The 21,794-nt window shown below is 42.4% G+C and overlaps 1 protein-coding gene across 1 annotated transcript; it reads right to left on the minus strand.

Annotated features, from left to right (window-relative positions):
- Positions 1-1,981: 1,981 nt before the first annotated feature.
- On the minus strand, positions 1,982-21,794 carry LOC146662781 (coagulation factor XIII A chain-like). The gene is made up of 19 exons (XM_085419464.1): positions 21,747-21,794; positions 21,564-21,669; positions 21,177-21,353; positions 19,460-19,708; positions 18,441-18,559; positions 18,242-18,349; positions 17,407-17,581; positions 15,232-15,370; positions 14,996-15,099; positions 14,830-14,918; positions 14,597-14,750; positions 14,379-14,488; positions 13,792-13,957; positions 13,557-13,711; positions 13,084-13,220; positions 12,899-13,004; positions 11,950-11,985; positions 4,938-5,087; positions 1,982-2,086 (listed from the first exon to the last, which is right to left on the minus strand). Exons 1-19 carry the CDS (start codon positions 21,792-21,794, stop codon positions 1,982-1,984), a joined length of 2,433 nt encoding a protein of 810 aa, XP_085275590.1.

Raw genomic sequence — 21,794 nt, forward strand, 5'->3', positions numbered from 1 at the left:
TTATACAAATGCTGAAAAAGGGCCAAAGTTTCTTATTACTGCTAGCTAACACTAGCTTGTCTGCTAACATGGACCAATAACAAGCTATGCAGAACAGCAAAACTATACACCTGAAACCAAATTCTTTAAATTTGTGTTTACTTTGACTATTACGATAGTTCTGTTATATGCGTTCTACCTTATGAGCTACATGCCATTCTACTTATTAAGGATTTTTGTAGTCTTTAGCTTTAAATCTAACCATGTAAACAAACTTATTTTTTGAAGATGGAATAAATAAAACTTATCTTATGGCAACATATCTTACCTTAATTAATCCAAACTACTGGGGCTGATGCGGCTAGTAGGTTAGCTTGAGATTTTCGAGCTAATGGAGATTTATGTAATATAACTTAACAAATGTAGCTAATGAACCATAGCTTCTTTGCTTCCTAATAAAAGTAATGCACATGAATGGAAATGTTATTTGCGGGTATCTGTGTCAGCGTAATATAAACATGCACTTTATGGCTAAAGCTAGCTAACAAAGCTAGCTAGCATTAGCTAATGACTCACAGTCCATTATTTTTCCAAATATGCTCATTCCGGCTCCAAGAAAACAATATACCAACTAGAGCCATTGTAAAATATAAAAATAGTTATAGTGTCACCCACTGACTTCATAAAGTCCCATTTTGAAGGCTTGAGCCATCTTGGTAGGAAAATTCCAGATGTGATGAGGAAGATTAGGTTAATGACTTATGATTGACAATTCATCAGCCAATGAGCTTGCAGTTTCGTGGAAAAAGACAATCATCCATTTGAAAACATGGTATGATTTAGATTTATGAAACAGGCTTAGTGATTTATTCAATATAACACAAAGTGAGTGGCTCAGCAAAAAAACAGTGTATTTCCATAAACTTGTAAAGGACTGGAAAGCTTCTTGAAACTACAGCTATGGCTATCTGGAGGCTCTCTGACAGAATGCGGGTTTTTAGGCACTTCCACATTGGTTATGTCCACGATTTACACCGTCTATGGCACCGTCACAAACTCTGAGGCTTCAAAACGTAGCCTCCAAAATCAGTGGTTGACATTACGTTCGATACATACAATGTGTGGAGCATCGCGCTTCATGCCAAGCTAAAGGTCATAAAACACGAGCGATCTCCGACACTCAGAGTCAAACCATCACAGAGCCTGAACTTTACGAGGCTGAAACTCTCCACTACAGAAACTTGCTCCGCATTTTCAAGGCGGCACTGACCCTTGTGCAAATCACTCCACTGTTAAGGACCTCAGAAAACAATGTACCTCCTCTGGGGTATGTTGGGTGGGGCTGATGGATTAAAGCAGTGGCCCTTAAACTGTTGTGACATGATGGCACTGGAGGTGGGGCAGCGGGACAATAAGTGTAATGAGTATCATTTTCTAAGGAAAGCAAACAAGAGTTTACCTGTGCTATGGGGCTAGCTCTTATTTTGCTAACATCCAGCTTGTCCCATTTTTTTATTTACAGTAATTAATAGAAGACCGAACACTAAGAATGGATCCAAGAACCTTCTTTTGTTTTAAAAGAAAACCCCATAAATGCTGCGTTAGAATAAAGGTCATCAGAGAAAAGTAGAAATTGAAAAGCTTTTTGATATTTCTGGTTTTGCTGGTAGGCTGGGCTCATTTAGTTTCCCTCTCAGGACATCAGGGGGCAGTTTTAGAGCCTCCTCTCAAACATCAACACCAACAGGTTTAAGTTGGACAGAATCTCCTGGACCTCAGCAGATGCTGATTCATCACCTGAACCAGATTCCCAGAGGAAATGAGCATGGCTTTTCCTTTCAGCAGGAGTTTTTCTCCTCACTGCACAGAGCTGCCCACCCTTCCCCCTTCTGGGCTCCAGGTCCACTCGCTCGTCCACAGGAGAGTGCACACAGGAAAAAGTCCTCGAACTTCTTTTTGAACTCACATTTTCACATGAATCACTTATTCCTGATAAAGTGATTCACCCAGAAACGAGAGTAGGGAAACACCCAAAGTCTTGTCTGTCATCATCATCGGTAGCAGGCTGAACTAGCCCGATACCGTCAGAGAGGCTCTTCTTGCTCGGCTGCAGGGGAGAAAAAGGAGGAGGGGTGTGATGGGAGGAGAGATGGCTGTGTGCTCCTCTCTCCTGCAGGGGATGATGGGAGGAGGAGGAGGAGGGGTCTGTCTGTATCTAGAGATGGAGGGCTGGCAGGAATGCAGCGAGAGAGCGAGCAAGAAGTCGAGCTGCTCGCACTAAATTTAACCATGAGGGTTTAAATTTAGTCCGAGTTCGGTCCGCTGCTGCTGCTGTTTTCTATTTATCACACAGACACAAAGAGAGAGCACAGCCTCATCTCTGCACACAATTATCAACAAGTGCTAGTTTGTTCAGAGGGAATGCGCAGGAAGTGCATCAGCTTTACTCGTGTGAAGAGGAAACACGAGGAAATCAACACGTTTTCATCCGTCACTGAGACAGAGGAATGGCAGCTGTATGGTTTTTAATGAAATCAGCTGTTTAGATCATCTTAAAGGTGGAAGAAATGTCTGACTGTAGGGAGACACACATCCACGTGTCTGCAAACTGCTCAGCGAGTGGTCGCCAAACTTGAAAAGCTTGGTTTTCTGCTGCAACCAAGACTTTCAAAGCAGACTGAGCTCTCTTACTGCAAGGGTCCTTCACACACTCACAGAATGGGGGCAACTCGGGATTCAGTATTTCGCCTAAGGATACGTCAGGGGATCGAACTACTGACCTTCCAGTTAGCAGGTGCCCTGCTCTACCTCCTGAGCAGGAGCTGCCACCGGTACATGCACCACCGTCAGTGCCTCATGTAATCCTGCATGTGGTTCTGTTGTTATGTGACTGACGGTGCTCGAGTGCGATGTGTCTGATAGAGAAGCAGAAAGAGGTCAGTGCTGTGTTGACAGCTGAAACAAGCACAGGAGCAGCAGGAGCCTCTGCTTCATTTCATTAAGGGCTCACAGCACTCGCATCACTTCACAGGACACGTTCACTCACATTACTCCCTGAAGACAAATGACAAGTTTACCTTATCAGGACAGAGAGGAAGTCGAGTCCATGTGATGTGACTGTGTGTACAGCTGTATGCCCCCCCCCCCCCCCCCCACACACACACACACAGAGCCTTGAAAGCAGATAATGACATTACATCACTAATCCAATCACTGCTTTTCACCTCAACTGGGCACTTTTCAATTCAAATTAATCTGCTGACATACACAAACCCATTCCTCTCACACACACACACACACACACACACACACACACACACACACACACACACACACACACACATTGAACTATGCACAGATTTCCATAATAAACTTTATCATTTTGGTTTAAAATGAGCTTCCCACATGCCTTCAACTTTCTGAGTGTTTAGCCCTGGGCCTGATTATCAAAGAGAGAGAGATTGTTAGCAGGATAATAATTACACCTGGGGCCATTTTACCAGATTTACTGGCAGACAAACTGGTTTTTTCATAATTGTATTTTCACTTAGTTTAAAGTGTGATCGCAGGGTTATTTCTAAACACAGAAGTTTTTATTATCGGTAGATGAACAAAAACAGATTCAGCAGACTAAGCTAATGTAAGCAACAACTAGCTAGCTTAGTTAGCAGGGTGCGATCATTTGATAGTCGGGATGCAACTTTGTCAAGTGAAAAAACAGCTGGGTGAGCCTCAGAGTCACCTTGTTTTTATTTATCAGTCAGTCAATGTCTCCTTTCTACTGTTTTTAGTATTGTTGATTAAACGTTTGCTAGCTAACATGCTAAAGTCAAATACCAAGTGAGCATGCTAACTGATACAGCTGGGGCAGTTTATCTTGTAAAGGAAGTTAACATGGGCTAGCTGTTAAATGATTTTATTTAATTTTGTGTTTGAGAGTTGTATCTCTGCACATGTTAAAGATACAGCACATTAAGCTAGCCTGGTTAGATAGATGCAGCCATTATTCATGTGATAGTTACGAGATAGTTTAGTGGGTTTTTTTTTTTTTTTAGCACAAGCAGATACTGAACCAGATGAAACTGGACCCACCCAAAGGAGCCACACTTTGATTACGCTAGCAAAAACAAAGCTTTTATTTAAAGCTAATTTGACTACATTTAACATTAATATCAGACATTTAACAAACTGTATTAACAGAAGAACCTGAACCGCCGACTGCCTCTGTTGTTATGCATTTAGTGCTGATTAACAGATGTTTGTAAGCTAACATGTTAAAGTGGGATACTGAACAGGGGAACCATTGCTTCCCTTCAGTGGAAGACCAACATTATCTTGTAGTTGTCATTTTAACTTTAAGCACACTGTCTATTGAATAAAAACGGTATGTGAAGAACCACCAGTGAAAACATTTTGGGCCAAAAATTGATTGTAAAGAGCTTTTGTTCCCCTGGAAGTTAAACTTTAACTGCGTAGCTGCTGATGAACCCGGTCAGGATCCTACGGTGCTTCGGCTCGCTGTCTTCATCTCTGCTTTAATTTGCATCATGTTTATCCAGATTTGCTGCCAACTTTGTAAAAATATCAAAGCTTCTGAATGAGTTAAATTTCCCCTCAGGTTTCATCAAATAAGAGAAACATTGAATCACTTTTGTTCTTTAACTGTTTTTTGTAGGATGAAAATAAAAGAAGAACAAAGTTGAACTCTGCTTCTGCATCCCGGCCTGAAATGCAGGGACGCAGACGAGGACTGTGATGTTATTTATTGGACTGTAACCATGGAGCTGTTGCCAAGGAACGAACCATCGCCAACAAAAGGCTGGATTCATCCATTCATCCAGCGGAGCGCGAGAGGAGGAGGAGGAGAGGCATCCCTGCTCGACCGAGCAGCCGGAGAGAGGAGATCTGAGCTGCACAGCCACTGCGAGCTGACACAGTTGTTGTTGATGAAACTTTACACACTCCTCTTCCTCCTCCTCCTCCTCCTCTTTCTTCATTGGAGCGTTGTCCGGACAGGCAGGCTGGCAGTCACATGAAGCCAACACCTGTTGGCAGTGTGGGGGGATGACAAGCACATGCTGCTCCGTCTCACACTGTTTCCCAACCGGCTGCGCAACAAACACATGTCGCACACGCTCACTTCGCAGCAGAGAAACGACTGCAGACGCAAAGAAACTCCAACAACATGAAGCTCAGACATGTGGTCTGCAGTCGGAGAGGGAGAGAGGGAGGAGGTGTGGAGGGGAGAAAGCAGGGAGCGAGGAGGGAGGAGGGGGTGAAAAACCGGTTTCCAATAGTGACGGATGATTTGTAGGTAACAGTTGTTTGCCTTGCAGCTCGAGGCCTGCCCTGCTCTGCCGCAGAGAGTCTACTGCGTGCATCTCCGGCAGACTGACAAACTCATTTCTCTTAAAAGCATCACATTACCTGTGAAAGCACAGCAGCCACCCACACAAACACAAAACACACCCAAATATACTTTATAAATATGGAAATACATATAAATATTCACCCATTGATTCTGCTTTTGTCCTGAGCTCTCATGTTACCTGAGTTTTCTGCAGGATGCCGGCACCAACAGTTTGTTTACATGTGAAACAAGCGGCTCAATGACCCAATCTACAGTCTGTGTCATGCAAATGTAGCTATTAGCACCTTAAAAGCTGCAAACCCAGGATTACAAGCTGCTGTTGCTCTATAACTCTTAACTCACCACTGTGGCCTGTTTGGGCCTCTGTGCAATCAGTCTATGTAAGCCTGAGAGGCTGATTTCACCATGATGATTATTTAATCCTGAAGTGATCACATTTGGATCTAAGCTAGCAACAGTATGTAAAACAAGGATGTGGCTACCAATGTTACCTCTAATGTTTCATGTGTCTGAGCGAACACACAAACTCCCTGAGCGAACCCTTGGACACTGTGAGCGACATTAGACGTGTGCACTGTGGTCACGCCAGCGTTGAATCATCCAAGTTACATGTTTATTAAAATAATCAAATTACAGCATTTACATTTCTGTTAGACTAAGTTTAATGAGCTGCTTTAGCCCACTTACAATGAAAATCTTTAAAAAAATCTTGTTCATGACCTGTGTAGTATGTTAACACTATTGGAAGTAAAAATAACTTGAACTCCAAAATCCGTTACTTAACAACTAAATGCCATGTTTTGATTGGTTGACATGGTACATTTTCGACCAATGGGAAAGGGTGGGGAGTGTTTTGGCTTCGTCTCTGCTCACAGGCTTTCGAGCGTTTTCCTTATAAAACACAGTTTTTACCGTTTCTTCCCGCAGTAAATATAAACAACGACAGTATTCAGGAAGAAAACCAAATATTGCATATTTTTTTATCATAACTCTGGTTTTACGTGGCCGATCAACACAATTTAAAAACTGATATAAAGTCCACACTATTTCCATTAATTCTTCCGTCTGTCCTGCTCACATCTCCAATGGTTGTACACGTTGTCATTAACGTGGCTTCACTCCACATCGGCCACGCTGCTTTGCTCGCTAAAACAGCGGTGTCGGCACATATTTACTTTAATCTCAATTCAGGTTAGAATTTTTTTTGTGTGCTCAACGCAGATTTTCTCTGCGCAGAGACCATGCCAACAGTGCGCAATTGCGCAGCTTAGAGGGAACATTGGTGGCTACTGTTAGCTCAACAAATCCATTTTAAACTTCAAGTTTAGCAATTAGCCATCACTGTTTTGTACTTTACAGTTAGAGAAGCAAGAGCACCACAGCTAATGACAACTAGCTTGGTTAGCAACATAGATAGGTGCTAAGAACTGCAGGGAAACAGATTAATTACACCAAAACTGGGATGGACAAAGCCAACCATCCCAGAGAATTACTTAGTGGACCAACACTGGAAGCACTTTTAATGTTAAACTTACTAGACCATGAAAGGAAAGTTAAAGTCTGTACTAACTGTTGCTGTGAATGGGAAAACTAGCTGTAAACACCAACTGACTGCTCAAACACCATTTTGTGTTAGCATTAGCCTGGCATTTTCAGCAATGTCAGCATGCACGTTTGAAACCTGGACAACACCTCATGCTAAGTTAGTTAGCATGAGGTGATAGTTTGCAGTGATAGATTAGAGATTAGATTAGATGAAACTTGGGTTCCTCTGGGAAATTCAGTTTAGCATGAGGTGATAGCTTGCAGTGATAGTTAGCATGAGGTGATTACTTAGTTAGCATAAATGACTATTAAAGGGTGTAAATATGATCATTTCTGCATTAAATGTAGACATTTAAACAGGAGAGTCTATACAGATTGATTCGCTTTTGAAGCCTTGCGTGGGCACAAGAGGGACTATAATACTTGGTTCTTCTGTATTAATAATACTTTCTTCAGTCTCCTTTAACCTCTCATTTTAGATAAAATCATTCATTGTACGACAGTGTAAAAACTTTACACTGGCCTGCACACTAGATTAGAGAGATTAGATAAAACTTTATTAATCCCTCGGGTGGGTTCCTCCGGGAAATTCGGTAAAAGAGAGAAGAACACTAGAGAGAAGCTAAAGGGTTAAATTTCAAAGTCAGTTTTGGCTTCAGGTTGGGAAATGTAACTGTGACAGTGTCAAGTCCTCTAAAGTATAGATGAACCAACGTGTGTGTTTGTGTGTCAGCCTGATCTGGACCAACCAGTTTTGTGATGCTGATACTTTAGATACAGTTACTATGACGACTGCTCACCTGTTGCTGTCAGAGTTGGGGGTAGGGTGTGTCACGACCTGTGTTTACATGACTTAAAAGTACAATGGCCTACATTCATCACTAGCACTGAAGCTAAAACAAACAAACAAACGTTTTCAGGAGTAATGTGTGATGTGTAAAGATTTTCAGGTCCTCCACAAACACCAGAACTCACTTGTGTTTATATCACTACATGAGATACAGCATATCGCATGTCGTCATGTTAGATTAAAAAACCATCTCAGATCAATAATCAGAGGACACACGCATTCATTTGTAGCTCTCTAAACTTAAATGATGTCTTGAACTTAACTAGTGATGAAAAGTCTTCTCACACACACACACACACACACACACATATCATGGTTACACAATTCATTTATAGCTGATTTAAAACTGATAAAGATTTTCTGCAAACTTCTTATAGCCATGAACATGTCTTCATCTTCCATCCACTTATCCTTTTCAGGGTCGCGGGGGGCGCTGGAGCCTATCCCAGCTGTCATAGGGCGAGGGGCGGGGTACACCCTGGACAGGTCGCCAGTCTGTCGCAGGGCCAACACACAGGGACAGACAACCATTCGCACTCACATTCATTCACACCTAGTGGCAATTTGGATTATCCAATTAACCTATCCCCACAAGCTGCATGTCTTTGGACGGTGGGAGGAAGCCGGAGTACCCGGAGGGAACCCACGCAAACACGGGGAGAACATGCAAACTCCACACAGAAAGACCCCGGCCTGGTGGTGGAATTGAACTCAGGACCTTCTTGCTGTGCGGCAACAGTGCTAACCACCGTGCCACCGTCTTCATCTTGATTAGTGATTTCTGTTATGTGGCCGCAGAGTGAAACTCTATATACACACAGTCATGTTTATATGACATTAGAACATTAACTTAGCAAGCAAGCTAAAATTTACTGTCTAGCTGCTACGTTTGGTGTCAAGCAATTTGTAACTAGGCTAACATTAGGTAATGTTTGTCAGAAGAAGGTTACATTTGTTTCACAAAGCCCATCTGTTTAGCCAGCTAGCTGTTATGTTAGATGCCAAGTAATGTTTCACCAACTAAAGTTGCCTTTAGCTAAAATTAGCCAAAGGTAAAGGTTCGTTTTATGAAGTGCACCAAGCAGAACGAAATTAAACGAGTAACAGATTCATGCAGCATAGCTAATTTACAGCTACCTGGTTAACTGTATTTTGGTTGCTACTTTAATTGCTATTCAAAATGCTAGTTGGCTAGCATAATTTCCTCACCAGCCGTGGTGATTTTAAGGACGCTAACTTTAATTTAATGTCCAAATATATTGATTTATCCATTAGTAAATAAGGTAATGATACAAAACTAATTGTATTGAAGTGTTTTCAGACACACTGCCACTAATCGCCAGATGTTAACGCATTCACAATTTTGGATACGTGAAAATCATGGTGTCAAAGTAGGATCACCTGATAACCTCCACACAGGCCTGAAGACTGGTGTGAAACAATCAGACTACTGCTGGTTGCACTGGGAAAAGAAGAGTATTCCTCGAGTGGCTGACAAAAACTTCCTTGTTTTTACTTTAGTAGCTAGCCTACTGCTGCAGTCCCTGCTTGAATGGAATTGCCAGACCTTTCTACAAACACTGTCCCGTCACCCTCTGACAGTAAGGGAAGTGAAAGTTATGCCTGAGGGCTGCATCCAAAATGATTCCAATTTTAATTTGAAGGCAAACCTCCTTTATTTTCCCTTTGTTTCACACGTTTTCCACTTCTAATACTGCTCAGCTAAAAGTTAGCGAGTATTTGCAGACAAACATGAAAAACTACAGGCAGCTTTGTTAATCTGGTACCAACCAAAGCTTTTCTGCATGCTTCAGGGACCACTGCCAACCATTTGGGACACAGTTCTTTTCTTTAGCAACTGATGGCTGTCTCAGAAGTTTGGAAAGAAACGTGTCTGGATTTCTTTACTTTTCTTGAAGACGTTTCGCCTCTCATCCAAGAAGCTTCTCTTTAGTTTTAAGAGCGATTGGTGGAGAGTCCCACACTTTTAAGCTCTACTGGGAGTGTCCCTACGAGGGTCGTGGACCCCGTATTGATCCTTTGCCTAATCACACCAGCAAAGGTGCCTATATCATCCCCAGCTAGCTGTAAGACCCACAGAGGTTAGGAAAGAAGGACATAACTGCTGCGACGATACCTGGTGGTTTATACCACAGGTAATCCTCTTTTTGACACGTGGCATACCCAAAATGTATAAACTAGATTTAAGTTTTTATTTAGTGTGACCCAAAATGAGTTAGTGAGTGCACACACTGAGCAGGAAACCGTTCACAGAGGTGAAGATGTAGGCTTCTTCCAGGTCAGAAGTGCTTCTATAACCACAGCTTTTGCCATCTGGTGGCAAATGCAGGTTTAAGCACTTCTGCACAGGACACAGGGATGATTTGCACTGTCAGTATTTTGCTGACACTTCACGTGAGCTTTGTTATCATCATGCTGATATGCAGCGTATACACTGCTCTCTGAGCTGTTACACACATGACATACAGAAAATACAGCAGAACATCACAGGGACAGTCTGTATGTCTTATCACTGATGAGGCTGATGTGAGCTGACACAGCAGCAGTGGACGTCTTCATTTGCAGCGGGTTTCTGGAAGTTCAGCAGAAGTTCTTTATAAACCCACGCAGATCAATAACACGCCATCGACCCACTTCTCATTTTGTCAGTATAACAAAGCTCAAAGCAGCTGCTAGAAAACGTCCTTATAACAACAACACGGATGCAAGGATGAAGAAATATTGTTTCCTTTTTTTCTTACAGAAAGAGGCCACTGAATGATACAGGTGAACGGCATGTGCTGGTTTGTGGACCAGGGGGCCAAACGAAGAGCCAACAGCTCCTTCTAGTGGTGTGTCTGCTGTACTACACACCTGTAGTTACATAACAAACAAGAGCAGCAGCTATAATGAGGCCAGTGTTTGTCCAAAGGGCAGATTTCCTGTCTGTGTTAAGTGTTTAATGTTTATCTGGAGACATGACCTGACGATGGTTTCTCAGAGGCCACGCAGATCTTTATCTAACATCTTCTACCTAAAACTTGCTGCTTTTGCTAAGAATAAACAGCAGAGTCTGTAAAGAAACTGGATTATATTTTCACAGCACAGATAGGACAATGATTAAGTGTTTGCTGTGTGAGAGGACACACACGTGAGCGAAGTCATGAAACCAGAAAAAGCTGCTAAAGTTAAACGAGCGGTTCCTTTCCTGTGGTCTCATTTCAGTTTATTTCCAGTGAACAAAGATCTTAATGGACAACTTGAATGGGTTTGAATGTGCTTTTATTGTTAGTATTCAGCATCCGCATTGTTAAAAGGCATTCAAAGCACAAAGCAAAGAGTCAAATCACTGGTTTTCAATCAGGAGGGTAAAAAAACAGACGAGGTTACAGAGTTTCCCTGTGTCAGAGTGCAGGTCCAGCTCAGTTTGTCAAAGTTTGGGAGAAATTCATCACCTGAAAACGATCATTTTAGTGGTGACTGGGCACTGCAGTGAGTTTGGTTTTTCATTTGTGTCATTAATGATAAAGCTCAAAACCTTATTCTTCCTTTAAATATTATTGAAGCTTCAAACTTGTTTTGTTTGTTCAAAAAGTTCATAACAAGACAGAAAATCATTTGTGAACAATCGGCGACTAATTTTACAAACTCGGGGATTTTTCTGATGAAGTTTAAATGTCCACTGACAGAAAATGACACAAACTTCAAACACATTATGAAGGTAATGAAATGAGGTCCAAACATCTCGTTTAACCATGAAGCTCATATTGAACTCCATTTTGTAGGTTTTATGTAATAAATCTCTTTTAATGGATATTTTCTGAATCTAAAATATTTTTAGATATTTTACGTTTCATTGATTTGTAAAATCTGTTCTCAAATATGCCAAATGAAGTGCGACTGAAAACTCCGATTCTTATTTGTTATGTTATTTTCATAAAGTGTAGTTTATTCTAGCCATCCAGAGGAGGCGGAGTTATAGATGGTAAGAAATAAAGCTGCTTCAATATCAGAGAAGTGGAAAAACTCTGATCTTAAAAAGTTGCATAAACCTCTGTGAAATCTGTGGAATTAAAAAAAGTTACATTTGTACTTCAAAACTGATTTGTAAACGCGATCATTAAAGCGGTAACTTGTGCTCTTTCTTGGCTCCGCCCACTCATCCAGAAGTGGTGCTGATTGGTGGAAATGGTGATTACGTTGCAGGGTAAGGGATGTTGACCTCAACAAATCCAGACACCTGAGTAAAGACAAACAGATCAGCTCGTCATGAAAACAGTCGTTACAAACTTTCACACTTCCATGATATCAAACACCACGAGGCAGGATATCCAAAAAATAATGAAATAGACTCAATACTTGAAATGTGCAATTCACTTGTATTTTTATTTTTATTCCTATTTATTCTATTTATCCCCTTCGTATATTTTATTTATATTGTCTCTGTATTTATATGTGTGTGTGTGTGTGTGTGTGTGTGTGTGTATATATATATATATAACATTCTGTAACTGTAACTTCTGTCGGTGCTGTGCTTTTTTGGAAACCGAATGTCCCAGAGGAACCCACCCGAGGGATTAATAAAGTTCTATCTTATCTTATCTTAAATATAATCAAAACCTAACAAAATGCTAAATAATATGAGTTCACTATGATTCTAACATCTAAGATTGAGTTTTTTGCATTGTTTTACTTTGAGCGGCTGTTTATAAGTTTGTAGTCTGTAGTTTTACTGTAGCTGTTTGAATCCTGCTTATAATTATAGTTTGTTGATAATATTTTAAATAAAAAACAAATAAACTGCGTTCAGATGCCTAATAAGATTAATTGCTAAATAAAAAATGAAAGAATTATGGTAAATAAAATCCCAGTGGCATGGTTTAACTAACATCTGTCGTCTCAAGTGCTTATCCGACCAATCAGCACGCAGTAGCAGAGTGCTTGTGTTTGATGGTCCAAATCAGTCTTTTATGTGTTGAACCAAAATAAAACACTGCGTCTCGGCGCCCTCTGGAGGCTCTGAGAGGATATTCTGAGGACACCAACCTGTAACCACACTTAACAATTTCAAGGAAGTAAGAGGGCGGGTGGAGGAAACTGGAGCCGTTCTGGTTTTAATGGCGAGAATCTACAGGTCAGGTTGTGCTGGTTACCTGACGGACTTCCTGGCAGTCCATCAACGCCGTGATCCGACGCAGTCCAGGCAGCCAAGGGATGAATGTCTCCTGCCAGGTGATGGTAGCCTGAGGAGGAATCTCTCTGAAAATCACACAGAGTAAAGTGTTCAACACACAGAACATCCCGCCGTCAGTGCACACAGCATCCGAGGCGTGTTTACCTGTAGTATTTAGACTTTGGACCTATGAGCCCAGCTCCCTCGAGGGATAGATTGACGCCACGCAGAGGAAAGCCGAAGTTGTTGGTGAACTCAACTTTGACACCCATCTCCTGGTTCAGCAGAGGCTCCCCGTTCAACTAGAGGAAGAGTCCAAAGTTACAGTCACTGTACAAAGTGTGTCCAGCACAGTCTGTCACAGAAAAACATACAAATATAAGCGGACCCCTTCTGCTAATTTCCAGATCCACATTCTCATTCCTGGACTCTACTAGAGCAGCTTTACATGCATCACAGTTCAAAATAATGCTTCTTTGTCTTATCACGGGCCTCGCTGCAGCCCTTCAGTACATCCTTTTAGCTCCTCCCCCTTTTAAAGCCAACTTTCTGGTCGCTTTGTTGGAGATATTTAACAGTTCTAAATAATTGACTGATGAAAGAAACCTCGCCATGTATTAGGCCTTTGTGAGCCTTACCGTCACTTTGAGGTCCGGGGTCTGCAGCTCCAGCACCTTTAAGTCAAGCACATGCAGGTTATCAGACTGTCCGCTCACAATGAAGCGCAGGCAGGTCTGAGAGCTCAGCTGGGTCTGGTACTCATAAGCTGGGATCTTAAACGGCACACTATAACCTGTAAAACAGAGAGAAATGCTAAAACCTTCATCACCAAATCTTCAGACTTTAAAACAACAAGATTCTGGTGGAGCTCACTCTGGTAGGGCAGCACAGTCACATCGAAGGTGATGTCTTTGAAGTGACTGGCCACAACTCCAGTGTAGAAGATGATGTCACAGTCCAGGTGAGCCGTCACGTTTCTGAGGACTTTACCCTGGTTCTTGAAGGTCGCTACCAGCTGCACATCCTGACCTATAACACACTGCAGATGAAGAGAGAGCCAAGTGAGCCACATGCGTTCTGGGTCTCCTCAGGACTTCTATGCTTTTAAATGCCTCGATTTTGGCTCAGGCTGAAAGGATTTATTTAAGACTAAACAAGACAAAGTAAAGCAGAATGTGGAGATCCTTCCTTGGTAGAAAGGCTCCTCGTTCACGTGGCATGCACTGTCATCGTACTTAAATGGTCTCCACAGTAAACAGATGTGTAACGGAGCAATTTTGGGATGTATCAGACGTGCTGCAACTGTGTGATGGGCCACCTTTCCAGCACCTTGCATGAATAATTAGAGGCTCTGAGGGCAAACAGGGTCCCACCCAATATTAGCGGGGTGTTCCTAATAAAGTGAACTGTGCTCTACAAGTGCACAATTTGAATGTGAAGGTAGCAGACAGGTGTGTTACCGGCTCCACGATGAGGGTGACAGACAGGTCATCCTCAGGCACATCACTGTGATCCCTCTCACAGCCGAACCCCTCCGCCCGTGCCATGGTCGCCTCATCTTCTGCACTTCCTGTAATAAAAAAGCACAAACATCAAAGCTGATTCAGTTTATTAATAAACTGAAAAGTTTATTTATAATTGTGTTTGCTTGTTGGGTTTGATGCCCTGTGATTGTTACCTTCAGGGTACTTGTAGGTGTTTGTGATGTTGTTCTGTTGTTGTGAGCCCACAGCTTTGGTTAAAATTTTCTCTCCAACGTACGTCTTGTCCACTCTGAAGGGAGTCAGATTCCCGTACTTATCTCTCTTCAGGAAGACCACGTCACTGTTCACCTGGAGGAAACGATTTCAAGATATTGTGAAACTCTGTGCTGATCAGATATTGTCCCATTGGTTTTTATGCTTCGCTAACCTCAGCGAACACAAAGCCGCAGTCAAACGGGTAACACACGTGACCCTCCTTAATGGCAATGACCGGTGCTGGACCACAGCGGAAAAAGCCTACGAACAAGCACAGACCTGTTAGCTCTCTGTTTAACTGTTGTTTCTTAATCTGTGCGCTCATCTGTTTGTCTCACCGTCACTGGTCTCCTGAGGCGTGGCGTCAACCACCTGCCATCCTTCCAGCCCGGGCGGCAAATCAGGACGCTTAATCATCACCTCGTTCCAGCAGTGGTAGTTCCTGCAGAGAGAGGCAGTGTAGCTAGTGCACTCCCAACGCTGGTCTCGAGTTCAAACACATGGGAAAAGGTGTCCAGCACTGAAGTCTTTCCCAAACCAAGCTCACAGGAACATTGTAATTATGATACAGTACCAGATGGAGTCCCTGGTGTTGCGTCTGTCTGGGGTGCCATCAGCATTGAAGATGAGGTCAGTCTTCAGGTTGCCCGTGTTGTCATGAGCTGAATTGTAGTTGGTGATGACCCTTGCTGGGATGCCAAGGCATCTGAGGACTGCAAGGATGTGAAATATATAAAAGCTACATTGTTTATTCAGGTTTTTGTTCCTGCAGAATTTCAATCAGTGCCTTGAATGAGCCACAGCCTAATTTGATCTGTGGTGCAGACTAATAAAATGGTTGCATAATCAATATCTTTGTACAGTAGATCAGTACAAGTAAACTCTAAAATGTAATGAGCCAAACACTTATGAAAATAAATCATCATCAGCATGTGTAATTACACATGCATGACAGTTCACTTAGTTTGAGTCTTTTTATGAAGGTGTTATGTGGTCACTGTAGTCATGTTGGGTCTCTCTGAGAGTTTTTGTTGCTGTTGTCATTGTTTTAGATCTTTTTGATGGATGGCTAAACAGCAGGGATATTAAATGTGAATGTGAAAAAGTTGCAGACCGACCCCTCATATCAACAGATGTTTTTTTTCTTTTTCGTACCAATACTTTTGTAATTTTTTAATAAAGCCATACAGTTTAACCTTCATTCTATGAATATTTTCTGAGTTACACACAGGGGTTGGTTGAAATTCTTACTTTTGTCCAACATTTCTGATTCCTCACAACTTCAAGTACAGGAGAGATCCAGGTGAAATTTCGGGGAGGAATCATAGCAAGAGGAGGAGCCTTCTGTCAATATTTAGGTTTAAAGAAAACCTTCCAAATAACTTTTCTGAGATGGGCAAACAGCTGCCCATCTCATATGATGAAAACATTTAAAAGGTAGAGCGTGTAAAAATTTTCACTGCTGCATATCGGTACGCTGAGTTTGGTTTTCTTACTCCTCACAAAAGAAGTGTGTAATCCAAGCAACAGTTGCTGCTATAGGACAAACATGTTTTAGTCAGCCAGGAGCAACCAAAAACATCACAATTAGACTGTTCCCCAGAGTGTTTCTACTATTGTTTGAACTGGATCCGCCCTGGAGTTTTTCCCAATCTGTGGAAGGCTGTAGGTCCAGTATTAACCTCAGTCACTGAATCTCACTGACAGATGACAACAATAGTGAGGTGAGTTGTTGGTAAGCGCCACCATTTTTGGCACTGTTAGCCTCTGTTAGCCTCTGTTAGCTCCTGTTAGTCAAACTTTAATTAAACTTCGTTTGAAGTGGATGCAAATTTGTTGGACTCCAATACTTAGTGAATAAACTCTCATAAAAACTGTTAATGTTATCAAACTGTTTATCGAAGGAAAGTGTGATTGTTAGGATGCTTGAGCCTAACGCTAGCTAGCATAATTTTAGCTTATAGCTAGCTGTAGTTGTTTAGCCGGCACTTGTCAGCTATCTGGAGACGGGAGGGTCACATGTTCAATTTTGTGATAATTGTGATAATATCAGGAATAAATGAGCATGTTTATGCATGTTTTTGTTTTTAGAGCCCTGACTTCAGTCGAAGAAATGAATGAAATTTCATTGCGATGTCGGTGGCGTTGTTCTCGTCATTTGCAATTTTGCTTCTTTGATAAACGGGACTCTCAGATGATGTGAACAACTTCACCTCTCCTCTGCCTTTGGCACACTATATATATGTAAAGTCAGAAGGGAGATGTTCTCCTCGGCTCCTCTATTTAAATATGATGGAGTAACTTGTTCCTATATATTTTTAAAATATTGCTTATCAGTTCATAAGAATGCATATTTAGCTTCCTCTAAGAATCATTTTTTTATTAAATTACATTAAAAAATTACTGAGTGTTCCTCTAATGTTTATTGTCTTTCTTTTAAAAATCTTTTCTTGGAGCAATTGTAAAATTGATTTGCTTGCATTTTTTAATAGTATTTAAATGTGTTTTTCAGCCCTGAAATGTAACGTTTGAAAGCTCCTGAACCTATGAAGTTATGAAGCTTATAAAATTACTGGAAAAGTAAGTAAAAAGTACCCAATATGTTCCTAACCCTATGTAGTTTGAGGGCCTGTAAGTCTGAAAGTACTCACAGAATGAAGGTAACATTTTATGCTGAAGTTACTGCAGTTAAAAGTCAGCTGATTCTGAGGAGGTGAGGCGGGATGAAGTAAACAGAGCACATGCTTACAGGTGTTGAAGACTCCAGCGTACACCCAGCACTGAGCGAAACAGACCGGGACTCCGGTGTTGGCGTACTGCAGCAGGATTTTGGTGCTGCCAGTCCAAGACGTCGGGGGTTTGCCCATGGAATAGTCATTGCTCCAGTTCCCAACCATCACACCGTTATCATCCTGAGAGTTCATCTGCAGGAGCGGGCAGGTCAAAGGTCAGCAAAAAATAACTGACTTCTCTTTTTTAAGGAATTCAACCTCTCATCTCTGGTGTGGTACCCCACAAGGTCCTGCTGCTGCACCTTTCATTGAGCGGTTGTACCCTACAGCAGCCGGTCTTGTACAATCTATCACGTTCACCAGTGACTTCTTTAGGTTCAGTTCTGTTTATGTTGGGCCAAAACAAAAGGAACCGACCTGATTTGAAAGGTAACAATATGCTTGTTTAGCATGTGGTGAAAATCCCACCTGACCTGCCTAAACCCATTTGTTCTTCTTGACCTTGTGCAGTTTAAGAGCTTAATGTACTGGTATGAGACTGGAGCAGGGGACCCAGAGAAAACCCACCAGGCAAGGGGAAAACAAAACCCCGTTGAAACCCAGAACCTGCTTGCATCAAGGCAACGACAAAGTCTTAAAATCAAGACATTAGATTGAATATTTCACCCTATTTCTTTTAGTGTTTGGTCAAACATTGACTTATTTGTCCTGTAAGTGCACCTTAAATCTAGAAGATAGGGTGAAACTGCATTTTGATCTTTGAAAAAGTGCAAATAGCTAACTTGAGGTCGTTTTCCCATTGCTATGACTGTGGTGACACAGTTAATCAGTACTCAGGCTCTGTATTCTCACCATGGCAGATCCCACCCTGACCAGCTTGACAACGTTGCCCCGGTCGTAGATTGGCATCTGAGACGCATCCAGGACGAAGATACAGGCGTCCAAAATGCCGCGCTCAAACTGCAAAGAGTGCATTTTAATTAATTATAAGCTGATAAATTAATCAATAAATTACTTTATTGTTTTTATGTGATCAAGTATTTGTACTTACCTGCCCAAATGTCCATGGACGGTCTACCACAGAGCTAGATGAACCCTGGTAGATCACCCCTTCATCATTCAGGACGTACTCCTGTCTTTCTGCTTCATTAGGAAGAAACACGTGATCGTCTGCAAACAGAAACGCTTTGCTGTAAGAACTTTCATTTGGCTACAAAGGCATCGTGATATCCATTTGTAAATGTCAGTCAAACACAGAGACCTAGAGTTCATTATCATCTAGATCCACAGAAAAATACAACGGTGTGTCATCTACATAACTATGGTAACAAATGCTGAGCTGTCTTATAAGGTTTCTGAGCAGCGGCATGGATAAGAAGAAATGTACCAGATCAAGATGCCTGCTTTGTGGAACTCCACAGAAACCTCACTGATCCCCAATCTCCACAGATGATCAACAACCCACTGTTCCTGCTGGTGAATGTGGATTTTATGATCTGTCGTATTGAAGGCCTCATTCAGTCTCTAAAATGTTCTATAACCAGACTGTACTTACCACTGTTTCCATCTTTCTTTAAGAAACCACTACATTTGTACAAATATTACGGGAGGTTGGATATTTGTCTGTAATCAGTATATTTGTGGTTTAACTAAAGGGCATTTTAAAGCAGAGGGAGAGTTTGCTTTCTCAAGTAATGGATCAGTGATCATCGTGACAGGCTTGACGATAAATTATAAATGTAAACAAGGTCATCAGTGCGAACAGTGGGATCTGAGATATGTTTTTGCCTGATGAGGTGAATCAATTGGTTGAAAACGTTGACACATTTGTCAGAGGTATGATGGACGTCTGACAAACTCTGGAAGAGCTATGACAGATATTTCACACCTTTGATATTATTATAAAGGGTCACTTTTGTGTAACTATGAGATGTATGAAAAATTATGCAATGAAAAATGTATGTCATTTATCTTTGGCAGACTGAGGTGCAGATGAAGCTGCACTGATTCTGATCATGATTTTACTTTTACTCTACCAGCAGGGGGCAGTAAGCACAGAGGAAATGGTACCTGGACACCAGGCGTTGAAGAGCAGGTACAGGTCAGTGGTGGGGTCCCTCTTTGAGCGCTGCATGCCCATGCCAGTGGAGATGGCCACGTACACCTGAAACTTCCCCACAATGGCGGCGGCATCTGGTGTGATGCCGAACATCACAGATGTACCCTGAGATTGCAGAATCCGGCCTGACCACGAACTGCTGCCACGGTTACCGAAGGTCACCATCACCAGGGAGCCCTTATTGGGCGAAGGATCGGAGCCTGATGGAAGAGTTATTTTTTAATTCTTTATTTATCCAGGTGAAAAAATCATTTCCAAAGAGAGGCGTGGCATCATTTCTCATTGTAATAAGAAAAATGCAATGGGATGTTTTTACGTTACAACGTTGGGGCGATCGTGGCTCAAGAGTTGGGAGTTCGTCTTGTAATCGGAAGGTTGCCGGTTCGAGTCCCGGCTCAGACAGTCTCGGTCGTTGTGTCCTTGGGCAAGACACTTCACCTACCGCCTACTGGTGTTGGCCAGAGGGGCCGATGGCGCGATATGGCAGCCTCGCTTCTGTCAGTCTGCCCCAGGGCAGCTGTGGCTACAACCGTAGCTGCCTCCACCAGTGTGTGAATGTGAGAGTGAATGAATAGTGGCATTGTAAAGCGCTTTGAGGCGTCCCGAAAAGCGCTATATAAATACAATCCATTATTAAAAACACATTTTTAGGAGTTGGTTATTTCTACCTTACATCAATAAAAATAAACACATAAAAATACATAAAATCCTGGTCAAACAGGTTACATTTTTATATTTTAAAGACTTCAGTTCGTGTATTTGAGGCCAGATGTGTGTGAACATCTGTCAGCTCTGCAGTTGTGTGTTTAACATGGAGTGTTTCCTAATGGCCGGGCCGTGGGGAGAGCTGTGTACTAATTAAGCAGCCAAACGAATGTGAAGCTGCTTAATGAACTGACGGCCGTCTGATTGCTCAGTGGGCGACTGTTAACGAGCGTCTCTTCATCAGCTAATTGCTTAATGAGGGAGCACCCCCCCCCCCCCCCCCCCCCCGACACACACACACATGTGTCAGTTTAGAGGAAAATGTTAATTAGCAACACTCAGACCAGGCAGAGGAACAAAATGAGAAAAAATGACCTGAGATACTAAAAACTGTGTGTGAACAAAATCCCTCGATTGGACTGATCTGCAGGTGTCCGGGTTACAAGTTCCTGATCGCTGTTAATGCTCAGGTAGGTAGAGCAGGTGGGGAGGAAACCTTAAACAGTTCACTGTTCACCAAACTGGAAAAGGACGGATAAGCTGCCATCATACAGTTTAAGGCAAACTATAATCCCAACAATACCAAAACCAAAGCCACACTGGTCTTTGAGGATTCTCTGAAATATGGCAGGGGGGTCTCACAACAAGCATACGAATCATGCAAGCGTAAAAAGACACCAAATGTTTAAAAATTAAGGGAATTTTAAACTGCATCAGTAGCCTCTTGCAAACATTTGTTTCAATTTCGTTATTTTACTCTATGAAAAATACCAACGATAACAGAGTTTGATGTTAAATAGTATTTTTGCACCAACGAGGTGACTTCCAGTGAAAACATTGCATATCTCAGCGTGGTGTGCAGCATGTCCTTAAAAACATCTGAGAGCACTGGACAGACGAAGTTTGAGGCCTTAAAAGCTCTACGGCACATGAAGAGTATCGAAGCCCAGAGTTCAAACTCACCAATCGTAAACTCGATGTGGAAGTCGTCCTCCGGAGCCAGCGGGCGGTTGAAGGTCACCTGCATGACGAACTCCTGACCACGGCGCACCACCAGGTTCTGCATGTAGTAGTCGGTGGTGTAGTGCTTCGGCTTGTTGACGTCCTGACACATGTTGATTTTCAGTGCCTCCAGCAACACTGAGGGGGCGGGGACAAAGCAGAGGACGCTGGTCATCGACTGGCAGCCATGACAGCTCCTCGCTTCAGAGTGTTGCAGAGTACTCAACAACAAGACAATGCAAGGCCCGCCACACGATAAAGGAGGTGCTAACATAAAACAACAGGGCTGGAAATGAGCAGGTGCGCTGTAAACGGTCCCCAGAGACAGGTGACGCAAGCGGGTCTCACCTCCACCAGGTGCAAACGCTCTGGGCGTGACCTCAGATTCAGCAACGCCTTCAAAAGGTTCAAATTCTGGAACAACATCTGAATATGACAGGTTGGAGGTCGGCAGCTGGAGGAAAAAAAGTCAGGCAATCACTCGTTTTCGGTTAAATTCAAAATGAACTGTTAATTTTGTTGTGAGGCTACCGGCTTGGCGTAGCGCCCCTTCTGGGTTTCAGCGGTTGGACCAGTCAT

Source organism: Rhamphochromis longiceps, linkage group LG9 (genome assembly GCF_057381845.1).
Source record: "Rhamphochromis longiceps isolate RC_006_pf linkage group LG9, R_longiceps_female_GT1.1, whole genome shotgun sequence".
In the NCBI taxonomy this organism is placed as follows: Eukaryota; Metazoa; Chordata; class Actinopteri; order Cichliformes; family Cichlidae; genus Rhamphochromis; species Rhamphochromis longiceps.

Coding starts and splice junctions, on each gene's coding strand:
- LOC146662781 (XM_085419464.1), bottom strand. CDS start 21,794: ATGACTGGTCCAACCGCTGAAACCCAGAAGGGGCGCTACGCCAAGCCG. Junction 21,354..21,563: donor AGCGTTTGCACCTGGTGGAG/GTGAGACCCGCT, acceptor CCGCCCCCTCAG/TGTTGCTGGAGGCACTGAAA. Junction 15,371..17,406: donor CGCTGGAGTCTTCAACACCT/GTAAGCATGTGC, acceptor ACATCCTTGCAG/TCCTCAGATGCCTTGGCATC.